Source organism: Paramisgurnus dabryanus, chromosome 1 (assembly GCF_030506205.2).
Source record: "Paramisgurnus dabryanus chromosome 1, PD_genome_1.1, whole genome shotgun sequence".
NCBI classification, from domain to species: domain Eukaryota; kingdom Metazoa; phylum Chordata; class Actinopteri; order Cypriniformes; family Cobitidae; genus Paramisgurnus; species Paramisgurnus dabryanus.
Genome location: NC_133337.1, coordinates 53,352,354 through 53,377,082, shown reverse-complemented (window position 1 = coordinate 53,377,082; position 24,729 = coordinate 53,352,354). Strand labels below are relative to the sequence as shown.

Genomic DNA, 24,729 nt, shown 5'->3' with positions numbered 1-24,729 from the left:
CTCTCTCCTTCCTGTTTCCATTGTGTTGTGGATTCAGAGAGCAGGGTTCATGTGAGTACCTGAATACTAATGTGTCTTATGTCCATGGCAGAATGGAAAATACTTTTCTGAAATAAAAAAATAGTCATGACCGTCTCATTTTAATCAGCGCTTGATTGACTCAGTGCCGCATTAGGGGAGATAATAAACGCATAGAATTTAAATTGACAACCAGTAAGGTGGGAAGAACAAAAAGGGCAGCTTGTTTATCTTGAACAATTAGTTCTGTAACTAGTATTGCATTAACATTAAATGAAATTGCAGCATTTTCTTCCCACTCTTAACCCTGCCTGTCATTCTTTCATCTAACTCATTTTATTTATACGCAGTAATTACAGTATAAATAGTTGTGTAATGGTAGACGTAAACCCTCAGAGACAAAGTTTTCAAAGTGAACCCTGCTAAAAGCACCAACTTAGACCTGCATGCTGGTTCAAACTGGTATCCTGTTTATTATTAATACATGCTAACCATCATAGGGTTGCGGATTAAGCTTTTATTGGGAAATCACTGCTTTGTACAGTATATTTAAGCCTGTTTATTTACATAAATGTGAAATGATTAAAAAATGTGATTGTACTAAATGTCGGCAAAGTTGATGAAGTCACAAGCACTAGGCCACATTAAAGTCGATCTTAAAAAATGATTCTAAACATTTAAAAATATATTGTTGAAACACGCCACAAAGACCGTAAACTATGTAGTACTGAATTGCAGAGTTAGATCATAAACAGTTTTTCACTATTTCTGAGTTTTTTTAGGCGGGCCTAAAACGGTGGCTCGATAATGCACTTGAGCCACCACACATGGCCCCACCCTTAACACAATCACGAGCATCCATTCAGGTTGTAGCGGTAATTGAAAGTTTAGGGAGATGACAGCTTTCCTGTGAGTGGGCGTGGCTTCAGTGCAGACACGCCCCCACCACTTGAGAGCAGAGAATGCTGTCTATTCTTTCAAGATTTTGATAACTTATTTTATTTACTTGCTGTTTTTTACATCACTCAATTTTTTTGTGGTGTGACAAACTCAGAACACATTTAATATCTGACTTAACAGGGACTTTAAATATATTCTGTGAGACCAAACGTGTTGTTATGATATTCTGAGTATTGAATAACTTAACATAAAATTAGACACAATACGGCCGAACAAAAATTACCTCTTAAAATTAAAACAACAGTTAGTGATATATCAACATAAAGATAAACTTAGGAGTGTTGCAAACCATAAAAACTGTTTAAAACTGCTAGAATTTGATCTGTCGAGTAAAACGAGAGAAACTAATGTGGTTTTAAGATCTTGCTCGATTGACTTTTTTATTTAAGCTATTTAAATTATATATTTTGTTTGGCAGTAGACGTTTTTCAAAAACTTTTGACAGATTTAGGGTGCTGAGATGTCATAGTAGATTATTGTTTACCACATCAAAATTATTACTTTTGAGCATTACAATACTATAAAACAAAAATGTCTTAATTTATTTTATTTATTTTTTTGGTAGGATTGCAATTTTTCCCATATTTCATAACAAATATTGCAAATTCTTACTTCCTAAAACAAATTACTGTCATGTGAAACCATGCAGCTTCTTAATGGCATAAAACAGCCACAGCGTGACATCTGGAACAGAAGATAGATGAATTGAGATGTTGATGCTATTACCATTCGGAGTGAATGCAAATCGTACATATATATAATTATAACAACAGTTTTCTTATTTAGATTCCTTAGCTGAAACAAAAAAAGTGCATTAATATTTACAGAGATGATATTCTGACTGTTAGCAAGCTAAGGTAACTAGGCAGTCATTTTTATTTTATAGAGAGACCCTTAGGCAACTTCCCCCTCATTTAAATAGAACATAACCACTGTTGTGTGTGTGGGTGGGTGGGTGCGTATGTATGCGTTTGTGTGCATTCAAGCATTCATGCACACAACTTGCCCTTGGTCATCCAGTCCATCCTCCATCAAGCTCAATATTTTTAATATTCTTGTTTTTTTAAGCTGTGATTTGAGACAAAATGCCTCTTTTTACTTTTCATTACTCTAGGAAAAGTGCACAGCTAGAAGTAAATCACATTTAGGTCTGACGAGACCGAGAAAGAGAAATTTAAAAAGAGAAAAATTACACACGAATGAAAGTTGGGAATCATATTTTTTATATTCTTTATGTCCTCACAGCAGAATGTCAGCACTCTCATAGCACAGCAATCCGAAGTCCAGAATCAAGCACTCCTAATGTCTTATGAGTAGACCTTAGGAGCCTTATTTTCTTGTCCACAGGTGTTTTTTTCCACTGCAATCACCTATCAAAAACAGTATCGTGCTGTGTCTGAGGAGCAATTTAGTCGAGCCATTTCAGTGTTGGATATAGAATTAGGACTGTTACTTCAAAGTGCAGTTGACTGGAACAGCCACGCTTATGTGAGCTGGGGTACCTTAAGCTTTAACTTCACTTTTACTGATAAAAAAAATCACATATGATCAAAATTGAATGTTTTCAGGCTTGTAATCTCCATCTATTAATGCTGAAGCCATCAATATGCTTCAAAAAGTGTGCTTCTAAAATAAATAAATCGAGATATAAGTCATTTTCTGTTTGGATTTTTGACCAATCAGATGCTCTTTCGAATATCAATGTCCCTCCCACACTGTCAGAAAAAAAAATTTCTTAAGCTATTACTGGGGTGGTACCCTTTAAAAAGGTGTTAATATGTGCCATTTACGTATAGATATGTATATATTTGGTACCAATATGTACCTTTCAGGACTGTCTTAATATGTACAGTACTTCTGCAGCAATAGTGTGAACTACTATACATGCAAAGGTGTACTTTTTCAAAGGGTACTGCCCCAGTGCCAACTAGGGACTATTTTTATGGTGAAATCATAACATTTTCAAGTTTAAAAGGTATATGGGCATATGTGTTTGAGAATTTGAATTGGAGAATAGAGAACATACTTTTTTGTCTTATCACAGCCTTCACTTGTCTCATCTGTAATATTTTACTATTCATATTTTAATCATACTTGGCTTGCATTGAATAGAGAGAGAGAAAATAGGCATGTGTATGGACACATTTTTGATTGACAAATAGCAGTTAATAGCTAATAGGGTAAAAATTGTGTGGCATAATTATACTCTTTGGAAATCTGTGCAAGTCGGATTCACGTTGAATTTGCCGGTGAATGCAGGAGCGGTAATTATGTGTGGGTTATAATGGGAGAAGAGTAAATGTTTTTAAATAATCTGACTTCAATAGAGGAGTTGGCTCAACATGGGCATGCTGTATAAATATCCACATTAAGGTTCTTGTGAATGACTCCACGGAGAACCGCTTCATAAACGCGCACGTACTGTATGTTACCCGGACATCTCTGAGATCAAAGCTTTTGTCAGTGCAATTTCCAATTCACACGGGGTACATGAACTTTTGAGTAGTGACTGATCTCACATGCCTTATTTCTGCTGAACTGATAATCTTCCTGTTGCTTTAATCTTGTGAGTGTTCTTCTGCTACTTTGATGTTTTTAAATGTATTGTGATCTGATAATGTGACATTTATCATATCAAAAATGACTGAAAATACATTAGATTAGTTAGCAAATGTCTAGCTAAAATCAAACTGGTTGCAAAACGCTGGAATATACAGTACTGTAATGACAATATTTAGATTAAAATGAGCTAGTTTTCATGTATAACTAGATGAAAAATCTGCTAAAAAGATTTAAAAGGATTACCATTTTGTAAATGTATTATGTAAAGCAGTCATATGGTGTATAAACTTGATTTTGGTTGGTTTCTCTTAACGCAAGGAGAGTAGGTGCATATTTAACGTACCACAGTGCTTATATTAAAATAGGGTTAATTTGTTTGCTTAAAGTTAATTGAGTGAAAAGCTTTATCATTCTTATGTACAGTATGCAACCTTGTGGTGTTTAAAATAAAAAAATGAAGAAAAAAACAAACAGCTAGTTAAGGAGTATGTTTCACTGTAGGTTTTAATCTTTGACCTTTCAGATTTTTAACAATGAAATGTCTCTTTAAACTTTAAAGGCAACATTGATAACGAACGCCTGGCGATTGCTAGACAGCGAATCCCATATCGGCTTGGTCGAGTAGTTGACGAATGGCTACTCGACAAAGGTAAAAACACTGATTAAAACTTTAAATAAAAGATAATTTGATCATAAGCAAGTGATATTTTGCACAACAAATAAACCATCTAAAACATAAATCCCCTGTATAACCAAGTTTAAAAATTAAACAAATGTAGTTTGTAATATTTGCACTGTACAGTTCAATAATGTGTTGTTATACTGTACTTGTAAACCTGTCAGTGGTTAAAGGGACTGGTAATATACTGATAACTCAAGCTAGTTCATCAATCATTAACAAAATATGTTTACATCATTAAAATACTTAAATAATGTTATATTTGCAGCTGTAATAATCTAAATGAATAATTAAAGTATTTGTCCACAGTGGAAATCATTTGAATTCATACACATACTATTTAAATTATTTATATATATTTATATATATATTTATGCATATCTTCTGTTCAATGCTAAACATATTTCTTTTGGAAACTGCTAAAGTGCACAGTTAAAAACTCGAAGCAAATGTCTCTTAAATAGCTTCAATGATTATTGGCATCATATATGAAGTCCCTTTAACAAGCAAGTTAAACACACAAGCAGGGAATAGACATGAATGCATGCTGCAATGTACTGTATGTAACAAATTGAATCGTTCAAAGTGATTTGTTTTGCTTGTTTTCTTCTTATTTTTCCCTTTTCAATGGAATTATAACCATGATGAATCATTTGTAATGTCTCATGTAGCTGTAAAACCATTTTCCACGTAAACCTTATTTCAGTCTAATTAATTTTAATTGCCATTGCCCTTGCTGAAAGGCAATCTCAATAAAACGTACCAGACCTGTGAAAACAGGCATTCGCATCTATAGCTTTATACTTTGTCCTAACCAATTTCAGATTAAACGTAATTTAAAAGGGGAAATTTTCGACTACACGTAAGCAGTATCTGTTTGATTGTCCTTTTAGCAAGTCCCATTGATTTTTCTTTTTTATGAATTTTTTTTGGAGGGAGCGGGGTGGGGGGGTTCAGCATTCTCATTCCCCTCTTTTATTTACTTTGTGCCAACAGCAGCCCATTAAAATACAGTCGATAAATTACCAGTGTTGCTGTTCGCATTAGTGTAATTTATTGCTTTCACGATCCCCAGGGAAAATAAGGTTACGGTTGTTGTGTGTTTTACCATCAGGACTTCCATCAGTTCCGTGTTTGTGTGGGGTGTGTATGTCTGTCTATTAGGGTGTGCATGTGTATGGGTGCGTCTCTGCGGCGTGGGGGAGCGGGCCGCTGAACACTCTTGTGTTTTCTGTAACGTCTCTCCCTGGCAGGTCGGCAACTCACCATCTTCAACAGTCAGACCACCATAAAGATCGGCGGCTGGGAAAAGGGCAGTCGGCCTTTCCAGGGTCAGCTCTCTGGGCTTTACTACAATGGCCTAAAAGTGCTCAACATGGCCGCGGAGGGCGACCCCAACGTGCGCGTGGAGGGTAGTGCCCGACTGGTGGGAGACATGCCCTCGTCTTCTATTACGCCCCAGTCCAGCGCCTCCGCCACGGGCAACCGTTCGGAGACGTCTCCCTCCATCACCGACATGACGACTACAACTGCATCCAACCGACAGGGCAAGCAGACGACGACTCCACTGGTCAGTCGCCACTCTATTTTACTGCACAAATCAGTTGTTGGTTCAATATACTCTGTAAGCTGTTGCTGGGTAGTTATATAGGGTTGTATAATTTTTGTATTAGTTGGAAGTTGCTCTTTGGTCCAGTAAAACTTGCTGAAATTCTGAGCGAATCATTCTATTGAGTCTTCACAAATTGGTCTGACGACAAGGTCTGACTTTGAATGATTTAAAGCAGTCCTTATCCGGGTTTCTCACACAGCTGGAAAGGTCATGGAGAAGTCATGGAAATTCATCAACATCACAGCCTGAATCACATTGGTTCATTTAAATTGAAGCTGTCATGCTGACCATATCTGTATACTGCTTTTTAGTTCCGTGCCACGATTGGCCGACCGCATCGATTATCCCTCTCTCCCTATTTTCTTGCATACTATAACTCACTTTCACCAAAGCCACCCCAAGGCATACGCGAAATAACCATCGCGTTACCAACAGGCCCTCAAGAGAACCCCCAAGAGAAAGTGAAATGATGGTTTGATTTTTTTTATTTTTTATTTTATGATAAATTCAGGGCTGCCAACTCCAGGGTTCCCACGGTTCCTTAAATCCTTGAAAGTTTGTGAATCTGGAGGAAAAAATTCAAGGCCCTGGGAAGTTTTTGAAATATACATACATAGATACAGGTCATTTAAAGTGTTTGAATCTATTTTATGCAAAACATTTTCTGAAAAAATCCATATAATTCCCTGTGTAGTGTAGGATAATATCATAGAAATTCTAGACTTTTGAAGCACACGTCCCAAACTGTTCGCATTAAATGCTTATTATATCTTCTGTATGCAAATGTTGATTCATACCAAAATGCTTTTTTGCATAGTTGTGTTTGACACATGAAAACGTCTCAGGTTACGTATGTAACTGTTGTTCCCTGAGAAGGGAACGAGACGCTGCGTCTCCCTTGCCATACTTCCTGCATCCCAGTAACGCCGTCTTTGGCAATATTTCAGATAGCAATATACTTCCTGGCTCCCCAGTCACCCTGTCTTTAAGCCTCACCATTGGTTGAATTTGATATACACATTCAGATGCACTTACCCCTGGAGGCGTCCCCAAATACTCACTGCAGTGACGCAAGCAAGTTCCCTTGAAAGGGAACTGTAACAATGTATCTTAAAACTTAACACGATGTAACCTTGCTCTCACTTGAAATGTGTCCCCACATTTAGTCCTTGAATTTGAGGGTTTTGGACCTGGAAATTCCTTGAAAGTTCCTTGAATTTAAAGTTAACTAAGGCGTGGGAACCCCTCAACTCTCACGCATTTGACATGAGACTCACGCAGTCGGCTCTCTTAGTAACCTAACTATATTTTGGTGCTGCAAACATCCTCAAGGTCAAAATAAGTGAGGCAGCAAATCAACCGAAAGAAGGCGGGAGCTACAGTTTACAGAGCTGAGCGGTGACCAATCAAAATTCAGCAAGACGGTTCTAGTTAAAAGAGAGTGCAAGACCAGATGCACTGCAAAAAATGACTTTCTTACTTAGTATTTTTGTCTTGTTTTCAGTACAAATATCTAAAAATTCCTAAATCAAGATGTTTTATCTTGATGAGCAAAGTGACCTAAGAAAATAAGGCTATTTTATAGACAAAAACATACAATTTAAGTGAATTTGTGCATAAAGCAAGCAAAAAATCTGCCAATATGGGGTAAGAATTTTTTTCTTGAATTTTTCTTGAATTAAGTGTTTAGGAAAAAAGTTCAAGATTTGTTTGCCTTCCCCTTAATTCAATTACATTTTTAAATTATTTTTTGTCTTAAAACTAGACTTATTTTTTTGGCCGTTTTGCTCATAAAGGAAATGCATCTTGAATTGAGAATTTTTAGATATTTGTGCTTAAAACAAGACAAAAATGCTAACTAAGAAAGTCATTTTTTGCCGTGTGTAAGGCTGAACTACAAAAAATGACTTTCTTACTTAGTATTTTTGTCTTGTTTTCAGTAAAAAGATCTAAAAAAAATTAAATTAAGATGTACACTGCAAAAAAATGACTTTCTTACTTAGTATTTTTGTCTTGTTTTCAGTAAAAAGATCTAAAAAAATTAAATTAAGATGTACACTGCAAAAAAATGACTTTCTTACTTAGTATTTTTGGCTTGTTTTCAGTAAAAATATCTTAAATAAAGATGTTTTTTCTTGATGAGCAAAATGACCTAAGAAAATAAGTTTAGTTTTTAGAAAAAAATATATACAATTTAAGTAAAATTGTGCTTAAAACTAGCAACAATATCTGCCAATGGGTTTTTTTCTTGAATTAAGTGTTTAAGAAAAAAGTTAATAAAAGTTTCTATTTTTTGTCAAAAAACTAGACTTATTTCCTTAGGTCATTTTGGTCATCCAGAAAATACATATTAATTTAAGATTTTTTTTATATTTTTACTGAAAACAAGACAAAAATACTAAGTAAGAAAGTCAATTTTTGCAGTGTGCGTACTAAATCGCCTACAGTTATTGGAATACTGTAAAATCTGACATATTACTCACCTTGCATACTGCTTTTCGCCTATTTTTAGTGTTTGTTTGTTTTTTGTTTGTTTTTAAAGACATTCCTTAATCCCAAATACAGCTTCAACTAATTAAATGGGTTTATATTAGATTTATAGTGTGTAAATGATCAAGCATTGGCAATAGTCAATATTACAGAGGGGCCCCCCAAACAAAATTCCGCTTAGGGCCCAATAAAGGCCTGCTTTCACCATCCAAAACATTAAAAGTGCCATTTTCAATAAGTGACCCAGACATCAACAAGGCCAGTTTAAACTAAACTTGATGCTCTCTGAAGCAAAAGAGGTCCTGTGCCCGAGACTTAAAAAAGAGCCTGTGGCTGAATCGCACATTATCGAACCACCAAAGGTTTTCGGCCCGGCACAACTCAATTGCTTTCAGACGTAAAGCGATTGGCCGGTTCTTTTGTGGAAGTGCTGCAGTCCAGGTTGAGAAAAAGAGTGCTGAGGGCTGCAGGGAGACGAAATGCAGTCAATAAGTCTGTGAGCGAAGAAAACCCACAGGCAAATGGAATGGGGCCATAAAGGGGAGAAATCAGTCGGGGAGATGATCACAGTGTAGGTGGACACGCTATTTCTCCTTTACAACTTTCTCTTGGTCTTCCTCTCACGCGAGGCATCATTTAGCGCCCTGACAGTGAGCTCTAATTACAGCCGTGCTGTAATTACATGTCAGCGCGGCAGGCTGAGCCCCGTGATTGACAGGCTCGCCAAGGCCAGTAGACGCTCCTCTCCTCATGCGTGACTTTATGTGCTGTGATTTAGCTTCCACAACAATGAAATCATAATTCGATATGGTTAAAACTAAATCTAGGCGCGTGTATTAAATTACCCGCGCTCAAGGGCGTTCCGAGCGCGTGGCGTGAAAGCGATAGTCGCGCAATAACAGATATTGTTTGATGTATTGCGCCCGAGCGCTCAATCGCAATGTTATCTTATCACAGCCTCATCTGCGGATCGCATTACAAAATGGTGGGCTCGCCGATGATGATGGTAAATGTTGCCATGGAAATATGAGACTCCTTTCTCCTCTCGCAGCGCCGTCTACACCTCTTCCCAAGTTTAGGCCATCTGCTCTCCATTATGATCCATTACAATCGTTCTTTTTCTCATTGTCTCTTACCGCACAGCTGCTCCGTTCGAATCGGCTACACAGATTTCATTTTCTAAGGTGGTGAGGATGGACCTTAAATGTGTAATTAATGAAAAAAGCTGGAAGGAGTGCTAGGAGTTTGTGGTTCTCTAAAAGGCGTTGATTACAGGCATTTGTGATGGCCATTAGACAGAAGTGAGCATTAGAGCAGAGAGCTCTCTGTAATCAGAGCTAATGCAACTTCTTGGACTCTCCATCTTTTTAACACTTCTTCAGATTGTCCGCAGAGGTCTCTCCCTCCGGGTGAATTAAGCATCCTCGAATTAGCCGAGATCTGGCCAAAGGAAATTCGAGTGTGTAAAAAAATTCTTGCGGTGCACTACGGCGGCGAGGAACTTTTTGCAAAGATGCTGAATTGTTTGGAGTTGTTCCTGTATAGATAATAGGAATGATTTGCATCCTACAAATGGTTAGCAGATTAATGGTTCGGAATGATATAATAATTCAGGCAGATCGATCGAGCCGCTTGTAATACAGCGAATTTGCGTGTAGGGTAAATGAGCTCTGTAGTCTTCTGAATAATTTTGCATACTTTGCATGACCAATTTTTCCATTTAATGGCTTCAGATTTGCTGCGCAAGTATCTTTAATCTTCAGCTGACACGTGGATTATCTTCAGATAAACTGGTTTCGCTATTGTCTGGCTGGAGCTTATAGGCGTAAAAATTTATAAGATTTTTTTTAAAGGGTAAGTGATAGAAAGCTAGCGAGAGGGGAAGCAACGTGTTTTACTTCTTTCTGTTCAAACAGCAACAAACAAACCACAGAGGACGTCTCAGAGGAACCAACAGCATGCTTAGAAAAACACATGCGAACGCTGTGTGCTTGTGACTGACAGATGAGATGTTTAATATTTCTATCAGATGTTTGATTTCCTTCGTGAATACCACACCAAACAAATGATGTTCTGAAGTGACAGCTTTTTATTATCTTTTTGTCCTATACTCTTTCTGAATAATGTCTCATTTTACCTGTTACATCATCTTTTTGGTGGATATGTGGCTGGTTGCCGATGCCATTTTTTTGATAGCTGTGGTGTTTGGCCACATGGGAATTAGAAAGGCAGGGGCTTGTGTTTATTCTCATATTTGGGGACAGTTTGCAGTGTCAGACTTTGTGCCAGGCTTTAAATAATAAATTAGCATTTCTTGTGTGCATGTTGTTTAACACCCTGGGGTATCGTTTTAATGTAGAGATGGGCATAGGGCAGTGAGGCGCCAATTCCCTGCATGGAAATGGCAGTGTGGGCGTGCATTATAACGTCATGAGGGTCGTACATTTATAGATGTCCTGTGTTGGGGCTGAGTGGATTTGATTCCGTCTAATGCATTTTTTTCTTTATTTAGGACAATATTTACTGACAATTACTGTAATGTGTTTACAGTATCTGGTGTCTGGTGTCAGTTCTTGCATTGACAGGAATGTACGTGACATTGCACATGAAATTGTGTTTGAATTAGATTAGTGTGTGTGTGTCTATCTGGTAATTATCACGTTGGATAGGAATACCAGTAAATGTGTGACCTTGTGGGGACATTTTGAGGTCCCCATGAGAAAACAAGCTTATAAATCAAACAGGATGATGTTTCTTGGAAATGTGAAGTAGCAGAAAGTTTTCTGTGATGGTTGGGGTTAGGGTTTGGGCAAGGGTTTGGGAATTGAATATACAGTTTGTACAGTATAAAAACCATTACGTCTATGGAATATCCCCACAAAACATGAAAACCTGTGTGTGTGGCGGGGTGCGTGCATGCATGCGTGAATATGTGCACGTGTGTTTCGGTAAAAATGATGACAAGGATGATTAGCAGTGGGATTTTTTGTCAACTGTAATTCACTCTAAAAAAGGATGTGTTAATTTTTTACACATTGTTTGTGTTATGCTATTTAACACATTTGTGTAATTTTTTATTGATTTTGTGTGTTTAAAAAAATGTAAGGGACAACACAAGATGTGTTAAACAACACAAAATGTGTTGTTCCAATTATGTGTTGTTTTAACACAACCGTTTTAAGAGTGAATAAAAGCATAAATGTTACTGCTGAAAATAATTAAAATTTAGAAAAACAACTGTGAATATGTACTTAATGCATGACCTATACAGAGTTACATGACTTCAGTGTTTATTAGAGTTGCAAAATTCGATGAGTTTTGGAAACTGTCCATGGAAATTACACGAGAATATATGGGAATTGTTGCACACAGATTAAAATGATTCAGATGCTAAGGAAATCAATGTTTGTATGTGTACAGTTTGTATAAATTACCCAAAATTTACAAATAATTATCTTTTAATTCCTAAAGTTTACAACTTGGAATATTTTCAAAATTCCAGAGCTTTGCAAACCTACACTAAAAAACAACAAGTAAAATGTATTGTTTTTTACAGCTTACCTATCAAAATCAAATAAAATCTACTTAATAATACATGAAACATTTGTTAAACAATATGTTAGTAAATGTCACTTAATTATTTTTATTTTAGAAGTTTTAGGTAAAGTCTATTACTTATTTAAATACTGAAGCATTGCTGTCCTAAAAATATGAAATAAATCTTATTTACGGTTTGTTATTTTCTTTAACATGGTTGTATGGACTTAGTTTACTCTTAGTGGTATAAATGGTATCATAACCAAAATTCATTGAATAAACTTGATTCTCACACTCACAAAATTGTGTTTTTGACATGAACAGGCTATTTTTTTTACTTAGTTATTTTAGAACTATGTGCAGTGACTATAAAACAGTTAGATAATACAAAAATATATATAATACGACAAACTAATCCCACACAGTTCATTTTGTACATAAATTAATTGTGTATTCATTTATAATTTTACGTAAAATCTAGTTCTCAATCAATTTTGATATTACTATGAAGAAATTATGAGGGTTAATCTAATATATTTTACTACACCAAAAAGTTAAAACAGTGTATTTTTATAATTATAAAAGTGGATTGTCTAATAAATTAGGCTTGACTTCTGACCTTCAGTGTATTTTGTATATAACACACCTATTAAAGGGGCCATGGGATGAAAATCTGACTTCTTCCATGTTTAAGTGCTATAATTGCGTTCCCAGTGCTTCTATCAACCTAGAAAATGTGGAAAAGATCAACCCAGTAACTTAGTTTTGGTAAACCATTCTCTACAAGCACATGAAAAAAAGCTCTCATAAGGAGGCTCTTATTAGAATACTCCCCCTTAATCTGCACTATCCAACCACAGCACTGCCATTTTGTGCAGAGAGAATGAGAGAGAGAAAATAATTCACAGCACAATTTAGTTTGAATAGACCTTTCTCACAACATCCGTATTTATGACCGGAAATACGCAATCGTCGCGGAAATCTACTTCCTCCGCAGTCAAGGCAATGTAAAAAGCCGTATCTGTTCCAGCAATTTGATGTTGATGGTGAAGTTATACAGAAGTGGATTCAGGCTATCCGGCGAGACTTATAATGTGTCGTTTTAGTTAACAGTTCAGTAACAGTTGGACTCGCTCTCTACTTACCTAGAAATTTATGGACAAATTCTTCATGGAAAAAGTTTTCCTCCATTAGTCGTGTCACATCAGCAAATGTAATATTTGGCAAATCCGTTAACGAAGTTTTGTAGACTCTTTGATCCATTTTAAACTTGCCCGGGTTTATGTTTTTCTAGTGTGTTGACGCTTGACAGGAACTCCGCTTACACAACGATTACGTATTTCCGGTTACTGTGAGAAAGGTCTATTGCATCAAACCACCATCATTGCGATCAGTGTTTGCATTTCATCCGCTCATTTGCATTTTAAAGGACACACCCAAAACGGCACATTTTTGCTCACACCCACAAAGTGGCATTTTAACATGGTATAAAAAATTATCTATATGGTATTTTGAGCAAAAATTTCACATATGTGCTCTGGGACACCAAAGATTTATTTGACATCTTAAAAAAATATTGTGACATGTCCCCTTTAAGACCCCCTGGTGCTTGCGAGGGACTTGCAGGTGGTTTGTGAATTGATAAAAACATACAATTAAATCATAAAATGTAAATAAATACATTTTAGAAATCATAATAACACACTTTACGAAAAAATATATTTCACTAATTTGTTAATAACTTAAAATGTCAGGGAGTACTTCAAGTAAAAGAATTTAGGTCAAGGGGGTTCGGCTGAAAAAAGTTTCAAAACCGCTGCAATAAGAGATCATCTCATCATTGATGTGGCTGCTGAACACATACAGTAAATGTCCCGAGGCATGGCACTTACATTTTACTGCCAAGTTTAGCAGCACTGTCATTTATAGCACATTTTATTTATGGCGTGCGCTGCAGCCTGCTGTTGTTGGCCATTTGACAAATTAATCTTTACATTTGATCTGTGAAAATAATGTGGTATTATTTTAAGCGCAAGTCATTTGATAAATTCTCATTTATAATTGTCAACAAAGACTAATGGCTTACTGAAACTAAATACCAAAACACAGTAATTAAAAATAAATATATGGGCTACTTAACTGTTTATGCACCATAATAACTACCTCTAGAACCCTGCTGTTTAGTTTAGTGTGTGTGGGAGTAAGTATGCTTCTTTTCTAACCCAGCAAACAAAATTGTTGAATAATGTGACCTTGCCTGTAAAACCAAGTCATTTTAGTGATTTACATTTTACATACAGTGCAATAAAATCTGCATCCTACAAAATTTAAAGAACATTGTGTGAAAATATATCCTTGATATATTTAATGTTGGCTGGGGCCATGTCAAATATTAAAATTAAATTAAAATCAGTGTTTGAAATCAAACTTAATCTCATCATTAGATTGTGAAGCTTAGCCTGGATTTCACAGTCATGGGGCCCTATCTTGCACCCAGCGCAATTGACTTTGTCAGTGACGCATGTATCATTCGTATTTTGCGCCGGCGCACAGCGGGGTTTTTCCCTCCACAGATGCACGTCAGCAAACTAGGGAATGAACTTGCGCTCCCTGGGCGGTTCAGCGCAAAAAGGAGGCGTGTTGCGGCGCAAACCATCTCTTATGCTATTTTGCAGTTTCAAAAAACAATTGCGCTACTAACCAAAAAAAACTAGTCTAAAGTCAGTGGCGCGTTGCGCGTGGTTCATTATGCTATTTTAAGGGCGCATGCTTGACCATAATGTATAGCGTGCACAACGCGCATACACTTTGCTTATCTAATCTACACAGATGCAACAGTTATTTTTGCAAATCATAAATTGTTACACTTAAAAATATTAATACACGAGATAAGGGGAATCATAGTGGTGAGCATTGTGGTGAGGATTTTTATTTATTCTCATGCAAATAACGATTAAAATATTTTCATAACTTTGTTGTGTGGCTGTATTACGTTTATTTTATGTAAATAATAGTTAAAATGTTTTCATAAGAAACCTTAATGTATATGAACTTGATTTGTAAAAGTACTTTGGGGTTGGACCTTGCTTGCGTTTCTTGGGTCCGATTTCAAAGCCCCCAAACCCTTTCAGCGGTGAGGGTGGACGCAGCGATGTCCTCTGCTGGCGTCAAGTCCTGAGGCAGATCCACCTCCCGTTACACGGCGTGCCCGATTTATGCTGGCAAGCGTGGGATTCCCCCGTACAAGGACGTCGGTCTCCTCGGCTGTGAACCGCTCCTGGCGTGCGCCTGGTAAATCCGTCATAATAATAGCAACCCGCCATGGAACTTGCGCCCTTGCGTTTAAAGGGAATGTTGGCTAGCGTTCTGATTGGTTTATTTGACGTTACTCCCAAACCACACCTATGAATAATGAACCTACTTCAGACCAACCCCTTATTGATTTGCGCCCGGCGCAAGAGTTATTTCTCACGCCGGGAAAATAGCAACAGCGCCCAAGATCCGCCCACAAACTCACTTGCGCGTTGCGCTTCGCACTTGCGTTTCAGATCGTTAAAATAGAGCCCATGGTCACAAATGTCCAAAGCAGTTAGCTATTATCTATTAAAAACCTTTTGGGGGCAGCGTTTCTTCAATGAAAAGCATTTTTTCTAGTAAGTAGCTTCAGTACAAGTTTGCAGTGGATGCTTTTAGATGGCGTGTTAAATCATGAATGTATGTGATTCGTATTTGTGCCCATTTCTCCGAATATAAAAGTTCCACATCACCAGCTTTTCACACATGCTTTTATCAGAAACCCACCAGTCCGTTTCATGCCATTGCATCATGAGGGTAGTCCATTGTTCAGCACCAATAGATTTTAACCGGTCCAGATTCCAGTCTGTTTTCCCATCTGTCCAATTAATGGATGTACTGTTGTCCCAATGCTCATTTTCACTGACCACCTAAATCAGTCAATCAATATGATTGTTTGAGTTGGCAGGAACTGGGTAATAAAATGGACTGTTAGCTCAGCTATTCTTTTTCTGGATCTCTCTCTCTCTCTCTCTCTCTCTCTCTCTCTCTCTCTCTCTCTCTCTCTCTCTCTCTCTTCCTCCCTCTGGAGGTGGTAGATATTACAAACAGTTATTAAACCTTGCGCTTCAGGGTAATGATGACACTGTTAATTCACAAAGGGCTTTTTCCTGTTGCTTGTGTTGTCTTCTGGAAAGCTTCATGTTAAACCAGCCTGATATTTGTTGTTTCGGCCTGTCATCTCTAATCTCAGACGTCCCACAAGTCCATTGTCACTCAGACTTGTTTTTTGTTTTGTTTTTTGCTTCGTCTTGTGAATTTTGTCACATTCATAATTTATGGTCGGGCTTGGTGCACAGATTCTGCAGATGCGAGAGACAAATAGAGTCCTGTGAGATCAGCTGTGGTGCGAAACAGACAAAAAAGGAGTCTCCTATCGAATGCATCTCTGTGTCTCCACCCTTTTTTTTATGTGTATTTGAATTTGGGGTAAATGGGTGCTTGTTTTGGGTGCCAGTGGATAGATTTAGATGGTGCAGAATAATATGAATTCCCAGAGGAGCAGCAGGGATGGAGAGTCTGGCTGAGATGAGAAGACCAAGCAATGCAGTGTTTCTCTGTCCTATTGCTCCATGGCTCCTTGCTTGTTGTATAACATTCCCTTTCCATCCTTTAAGGAGCCCTGCTGTGAGCAGCTATATTTTGAAAGCGCGCATGTGTGCGTTTGATGTTAGATTATGGGTTGTGTCTCTGTGGAGTTTCATGGCAGGGCAGAAGGTGCGCCAGTGCCCCCACACCCCTCACATCAATCTCTTTCAAAAAATAAAAGAGATATACTGAAATGTTTCCAACTGAGCAAACCCTTAGCAACCTCAAGCTGAGCACGGCTCGCGATTGGCCGAAACGTGTCAGGTGATCGAGTCGGTCTGCTTCCAGTCGTACCGTATTTTCACTCTCTCTCGCTCTGACTCTTGCTCGCCCGCCTCTCTCCGTGTGTATCTTTTCCATTTTCTCCCTCCTGCTCTTCTTCCATCTCCCTCCCTCTCTCTCTCGCTCTCCCTCTCTCTCTCTCTCTCCTGGTTTGTAGAAGGCACTCTCCTGAAGCACAGACAATTTATCATCCCTATCTGCTTACCAAAGTAGGACTTCTTCACTTTTGATCCGGCAGAACGGACTTTATTTTACTGGTGTGGGGCTTTTTTATTGCTCTAAAGGCAGGGACGGGGAGCTCAGAGAGGGAGAGAGGACAAGCATTCAGTCTCATTGAAAGAGAAAGGCAGCAGACAGTGTAGCCAGACTGCCATGGATGCGAGGTGGCATTGTTCCTCTTCCCAGGTAGACTTTATTTCTCACGGTCCTTCTCCATCCAGCCATCATCGCATGCCGAGTCTTTAATGTTGTCATATGCATGTAGCGAAAAAGCCATGCACCATTTGTCTGCAGCGCTCGCCACTTTGAGCGAGCGAGAGAGTGAACGGGGAGCTTGGGGGGGTGAGTTACGAGAAGAAAAGAAAGAAAGTTGCGCATGAGGTCGCCGTTGTTTGATGCCAGTGTTGCACGGGGGTTTACGCACCAGGGATTCGCTTCCAGAACGTTTTCAATCACTGTATATTAGGTTTTTTTATGTGTAGCATGTTAGTTTGTTCAAATCTTCATCCAATCGTCTCGAACCGCCCCTGATGCTGTCATTTGTTTGGTCTCATTTAAAGTGTTTGAAGATCAAGTGCCGTCCTCCTGTAAAGTTTAACCCAATGGGATTTGCTGTGAACACTATGTTATGTGAAGTCAGCTTCCTTTCAGGGGGATCTGAAGCTGTGGGTTCTGTCTGTGGGCATGATCAGATGTATCTATGCCCACATGAATGCCCCTTGGGAGTTGCTTGTAATGACTACTAGTGGCTTACTTCTAAGTGTACTTCGAGAATCATAAATCAGAAATACCTTTATGTTCGGTCTTGAAGCATTTGCCCTTTATTTAATTGGTAGATTTGCATATGATTAACGACTGGTCAAAATTTTAATTTTATTGAACTTTATTAAGTTTAGAAAATTTTTAGACCCTAATAAAATCACTAATAAAAGTGCAGTACTTGTTCTGATGCATTTCCTATTGAAATAGGACGTTTAATAAAGTGATGTTTGATCATATAGAAGGTATTTTACAATTATTAACCATCATTTGCTGCTGTTTGTATGGTATTAGAATTTGAGAAATGTGATTGGACAAAAATGTGTGATTGTGTCATTTTTTTAAGGAATTTTCCTGATAGTTACAACCTATACATTTTAAACATTTATACCCCTATGGTTAATTTTTGTGACATTTTAAAAATAGATCAATTATACACCATGATCTAAAATGTAATAGATAAGTCACAAAACACAGTGTTTATAAAAATATTTAATTTTAATTTCGCATATTTAATATTATAAGTGACCTGTTATTATTAAGCACACAATTTTAAATACATTCAAATGTTGAATTTAAATGTATAAATACCTATGGTTTGTAATGAATCGTATGGAAGCCATCTTGATTTCCATCCAAGTAGAAGATCTCTCTCACTTTTACACTTCATGTTTTCTACTGTAGCTTTAGTTGAAGCCCCCAGATCTCAGTCTCAGTTCCCTGATAATTCAAAGCAGCGAGCGCATATGGATGCCCTGTGGGATGGCTTTATATATTCCTGTATGTGCCAGTAGTGTAGTCTAGCAGACGTCTCTCCATTGTGTTTCCTGGGAGTTTTCAATTATTCTAGTGAGAGAATGCTGCAGTGCATCAGTGGCCATTTTTTATTCATTGTATGAGCTCTCTGTATTTTAAACCCACAGCATTCAGTAATGTGAGGCTGCATTTAGCGCCAGCACCTCTCTATGAATATTCACACTTCATTAGCGTGCCGCTAAGTTGGCTGGCAGACTTTGATATTCTTGTGTACCACGATCTCTCTCTGACCGGAGGAGAGGAATTTGGAAGAAAACAAAAAGAGAAACTGTTAGCGAGAAATCGATGGTTTGCTTTGCAGGACCCAGAGGAGTAGACGAGGTGATACGGTTTTTATTTCCCATCATTTTTAACAGGCTGAATCTTCATGTCGCCATGGCAACAACAACAGACGACGGCACTGTTCTGAGATATTCGTATTCGTGGTGGAAATCTATCTCCATGACCGAGAGATTGAGGGAGAGATGAATGTTAGGGATTGAGAACAGACTATAAAAAATTTAAACTGGGTTTTGAAGGCGCAGAGAGAGATCTTCCCAATTTGGAAAGTAGTAAATTGTACCAACCAGTCAAGTGATTCTTTTCATAAGAGTTTCATAGGAGATGCTTTTATAATGCACAATTATATCTGCATATTATAGAATAAATATGCATATTATGCAAATAAATGTCAAACTCAGTACTATATTAACACATCAAGTAGTTCTTACATTGTAAAAAATTTGCTGTAATTATGCAGCTGGTTGCCAGTAACTTACTGTAGAAGATAAAGACTGAACATTTTTCATGTTCATTTAACTTTTAACAAACTGTTGCCAGTAAATAACATAAATGTAAAATCTACAGTAAGTTACTGGCAGCTAGTTGCCAGTAATACCAAGTAATACTGTATTTTCTACAGATTTTTTTACAGTGTATAATAAGGCGTTTCTCGACTTCAGTGACCCTCCCTGTAAAACCCAGCACATATTGATAAAATGTATATTTTAATGTACTCTAAGTTGCTTTGAATTAATGCTTCTACCAAAATGCACAAATGCAAATATAATATTCTAGTATATTCATATTGTAAAATTAATATTAGCCGACCTTGAGTACAGGTTGGTTTTTATAGTAGGATAAAACACCCATTTTAAACAAATTTCTGTTGATGGAACCAAGCTACAAAACAGGCCTGCGATGTGTTGTGGATCAATAATAACCTAAGTTAAAAGGTTTAGGGATTGAAGGGTCAGTAGGCCAGTTCAGCCCATTTCCATGGACTCTTTTATCCAGTGTAATGTTAATACGTGTGTCTCTCTTAGGGGCTGTTTACACCTGGTTTTAAGATACGTTTTGGTTAGGGTTGTCAAAAGATTAATCACGATTAATTGCATACAAAATTAAAGTTTTTGCATAATATAGGATGTGTGTGCACTGTAAGCAATTATTTTGTATATTTAAATTCAAACACATGCACATATGTTTTTTTAAGGACCTATATATGAAGAAATCCATGAATGCAACGCAAGCAGTCCGATCTCATTCAAATATAAACCGGAACATAGATCATTATGCAGTCACTCATGACGGCCAATAGTGCTTCAGTTTCATAGCTAACCTAATGATGCAATTGGTCACAAGACACATGAGAGCCAATGCTATTTCACAATCAAAGATGATGTATAATCGCTTCTTCTGGCGGCGGTTTTTGAATCGGTATACATAGGATCTGAAATCTACGGTGGATTGTGATCAGTCTTGCGTCTTTTCCTCATATAAATCGATCGTTTGGCCTCGGTACACGTGGAATATTTTAATTACTTTTTGAAAAAAGTTGTGATTTGTTTTGTATCCTGTGTTTTATATCATATAATAAATAAATGGGTACATTATTTGCTCTTAATGCTTGAATAGTGTAATGTACAATACAATTAATCCTGGCAGTTTAAACTGAAAATCATATCCAAATGCATGTCATTACAGCTAAATTATACCCCAAAGTATAATTCCATACCCTAATATATAACGTTTCACCTGTGGCCGCTAGAGGCGCTAATTTAATAAGCGCCTCTATTGGTCGTATTTGAGGGAATGGACAAATGACCAAAACAGTGGTATGGGTTGGAGGATATGTTGGTTTTTAAGAGAAATTTACATGAAAATATAGTTATTTAGATTTTATATTATATATATATATATATATATATATATATATATATATATATATATATATATATATATATATATATATATATATTAGGGATGTGCATCGATGCATCGCTCTCCCATTAAAAAGACCTGTCTAAAATAGATTCTGAATCGTAAGACTCCGATTCAGTGTTTCATGCACAGCTTGTGCATGTACTACGGCTCCGTGATCAGTAGGAAGTCCTTATCAATCTAAAATCACTACAAGTTTGACTCGTTTATAACGTGCATTTAACAAAAGCAACACTCGTCAAACACAATCATTTAAAATATTTTTTATTATCATGAAAATACCTGAAACAATCTGAAGAACAGCGATATAAATATTCCTTTAGACATTTCCTGGAATAGTGTTTGGTATACTACTTCTTCTATGGCACAAATGGTGATTCTAAGCGAGAGCGCCCCCTGGCTTTTGGATGTGGCTGCATTTCACCGTAATTCATTCAAATTCATTCATTGAGAAAACGCGCATTTGCCCGATTAATTGTCACAACCCTAATATATATATATATATACATTTTAAAAATATATACATAAATAACATTGTTTCGTTTAATGAATACTGCAAAAAATTATTTTCAAGAAAAAAATTCTCAGTATTTTTGTCTTGTTTTCAGTAAAAATATCAAAAAATTCTTAAATCAAGATGCTTTTTCTGGATGAGCAAAACGACCCATGAAAATAAGTCTAGTTTTTAGACCAAAAATATCAAATTTAAGTGGTTTTGTGCATAAAACAAGCAAATGAGTTAAGCTAGTTTTTCTAGAATTTTTCTTGCATTTAGTGTTTAAGAAAAATGTTAAAAAAATTTTTTTTTGCTTGTTTTATGCAAAAATCACTTAAATGCCTCTTTCAGTTTGCTTCATTTTGCAAAAATATCAGAGAAAGCCCTTAAAACGTTATGTAGCATGTTTATTAACAACGCAAGCAGCGAACTCACACATAATATTAGTGCGCGTCAAATTTAATCCCATGATTTCATTTAAATGACTCGCTTGTAGACCATACGCTCAAAGTAATCAGGACAGAAAGTGGACAAAAGAGACAAATTAAAACACCAGGTGTAAACATGAATGTGTCTCTCTCGTACACTTGTGATCAGATCAACCGAAACGCATCTTAATACCAGGCCTCGGTGTGGTCCTGCCCTTAGCCTGTGTTTCTGTAGATCAGCCTGGCAGCTGTGAGGTAATTGGAGAGGATTGGATGAAGGCGGAGCTGGAAAAGTGTGTGTTGTGAGTGTGTGTGTGCCTTGAGGTAACTCCTTTCTCATTATAGCCCAGCTGGTTTTCCCTCTGTGTTCACAGGTGAGCCGAATGCTGTCTTATCTCTCTCGCTTTCTCTGCTCCCCCGCCCATTTTGGCGCCATGTCACATCTCTTGTTGTGTCTGTTTGCAGTGCAATAATTAAGAGCAAGCAAACAGGGAGTCTGATACTGTGTGTGTGTGCAGAAGCAATGCAAATGATGCTGTGATTGCACACACACACCGTTTTTAACACACTGTACTGTTGTTATTTAATAGGAAGAAAACAGACAGTCATGATGTAGGCCGATTCTGTCCTCATCCGCCTCAGCACAGCTGTTGAGTGGGCAGTGGATGGAGGAGAATGGCAGTCTCAGGCAGATGGATGCTAAAGGCTCGGCGTTAGTCATACGTGACTTTTCTGGATGCAGAAAACAGCCTCACGCTCGGGTGCTTGCGTAACACCACATCTGAGCATTTCGATTTGAGTTTTGACACTTTGCTTAGGGGCAGTATTTCCAAAAGGGGAAAGAGAGAGGAAAACATAAGGATAGTTCGAGGCGTTCAGCTGTGTGAAAGGAATTCAGATGAAGGTCTTAACGAGGATTTGGGTGGAGCTTGCTGCCTGTCATGATGGCATTTAGCTGATGCCAAAGTGACTTACAATAAACTTACATTTATTACAATCGACAAGGACAATCACTGTGGTAGAACTTTGGGTTTGGTGGTTTGCTCAAAGGCACAACGGTGATCGCTTGGGGATCATCACTTGTGAGATTTAAGCAGACAGTTTCAGTTTCAGAGAAACATTATACGGATATCTGGGTCACAATATTATTATAATTATTCTTTGTTATATTAAAACCGTATACTTTTTGTTTCCTTTTTATTCGAGGTTAGTGCTATCTGTAATCATATTTTTAGCTCATTCTAAGATTTATTTCGATAACATTGTTAACAATTACCACGTTTACATGCACACCAAGAACGTGTTATGTCCAATAATCAGAGTAAGGACTTAATCCAGACTGATCTCATGGGAAGTCGTGTTATAGTCATGCAAAATTTGATCAATTTATTCATGTCCATGGCACGAAATTTAGCTTTTCTTCGTTTCTTGAGCACAAATGTCTTTTTCGTGACACTCATGTGCGTTGCACAACTTTCGTTTAATTTTATGTATTGTTTTCTCAGTTTTTTCCTTTTTTTCTTATTACCATTGTTTTAAAACCGGAATAAAAACATGGAGAAACCAATACATAAAAGTACATCCTAACCCCAAATCTAACTCCAACCCCAAGCGACAATGTTTTAAAAATAGGGGGAAACAATACATAAAATCACACGAAAAATAAAGTCGTGCCACGGACACAAGAAACTATTCATAGAAATTTGTGCGAGTGCCACGAAAAAGACATTCGGGCTCAAGGCACATAAAAAAGCTGAATTTCGTGCCATGGACATGAATAAACTGATCAAATCTTGCGTGACTATAACATGACTTCCCATGAGATCATGTTGACTTAATCGCAGTAAGATGTTTAGATGACAGCAGCAAAACTCTTCACTTCTGTTTAAATGCAGATTTGATTTTCTGATTATTTGCTAATGATTGTGCTTACTGTATAATTCACACATAGCCTAATGCACAGCACAAATGATGAACTCACATACAGGTGTGTTACTGTCCACTGCTTTAATTTACTTATGTTAAATGACAAGCAGGTTCCTATGGACGCATTTCGTTATTCCGTGCCTTAATGAAGACATAAATATTATGAAAATGCCTGTAATTATGCCTGTTTTATACGCTGCTTTCACAGTATTTAAGCTGTTTCTGAATGAAGGCAAACTGCTGACAGCGAGTGGTCTTGAGTTCAGGGGAAATGTCCTAATGTCAAACAAATTTGCGCTTAAGGCGAGTGACAAAAATACATGCGCACTTCAGTAAGTGCGGTATAGACGGTTTCAGCTGTAATAACATAAACAAACGGCTTTCGTGGAACACACATAACTTCCTGTAAACTCCGCTAAGAATCAATAACAGCAAAGTCCTTTTAGAGTAGTTTATTTCTAATTACAAGCAAAATAAACAACAAGTAGACCTTAGTTCGAATCATAGCAAAAGCGTATAAAAAACTTACATTGCAAAAAATTATTTTTAAGAACAAAAATTCGTAGTTTTTTTTGTCTTGTTTTCAGTAAAAATATCAAAAAATTCTTAAATTAAGGTGTTTTTTCTTGATGAACAAAAAACCCCAATAAAATAGGTCTAGTTTTGAAACCAAAAATATCTAATTTAATTGATTTTGTGCATAAAACAAGCAAAAAAATCTGCCAATGGGGTAAGCAAATTTTTCTTGAATTTAGTGTTTAAGAAAAAGGTTCAAGATTTTTTTGCTTACCCCATTGGCAGTTTAAATTTACTTAAATTGTTTATTTTTTTGTCTATAAACTAGACTTATTTTCTTAGGTCATTTTGCTCATGAAAAAGCATCTTAATTTAAGAATGTTTAGATATTTCTACTGAAAACAAGACAAAAATACTAAGTAAAAAAGTATTTTTTGCAGTGTGAGCCAACGTTGCTGTGTAAAATGTGTACTATATAATGTATAGAATGTTAACAAATCGGCTGCCAAACCTCCCATCATGATGCATGACCGCCTCCTCCCATTTGTCTTTAGGAAACTAAAAC

At 37.0% G+C, this 24,729-nt stretch overlaps 1 protein-coding gene across 20 annotated transcripts in view; it reads left to right on the top strand.

Moving 5' to 3' along the window:
* The window catches only part of nrxn1a (neurexin 1a), a 199,813-nt gene that overhangs the window by 167,545 nt on the left and 7,539 nt on the right, over positions 1-24,729 (top strand). For 12 of the 20 annotated variants that reach the window (XM_065242300.2, XM_065242293.2, XM_065242289.2 and 9 more), the window contains 2 exons: positions 4,100-4,189; positions 5,473-5,789. In XM_065242300.2, the coding sequence (XP_065098372.1) occupies positions 4,100-4,189; positions 5,473-5,789 (407 nt within the window). The remainder of the gene's footprint in view (positions 1-4,099; positions 4,190-5,472; positions 5,790-24,729) is intronic. The other 8 variants (XM_065242301.2, XM_065242302.2, XM_065242295.2 and 5 more) reach the window with 1 other exon arrangement.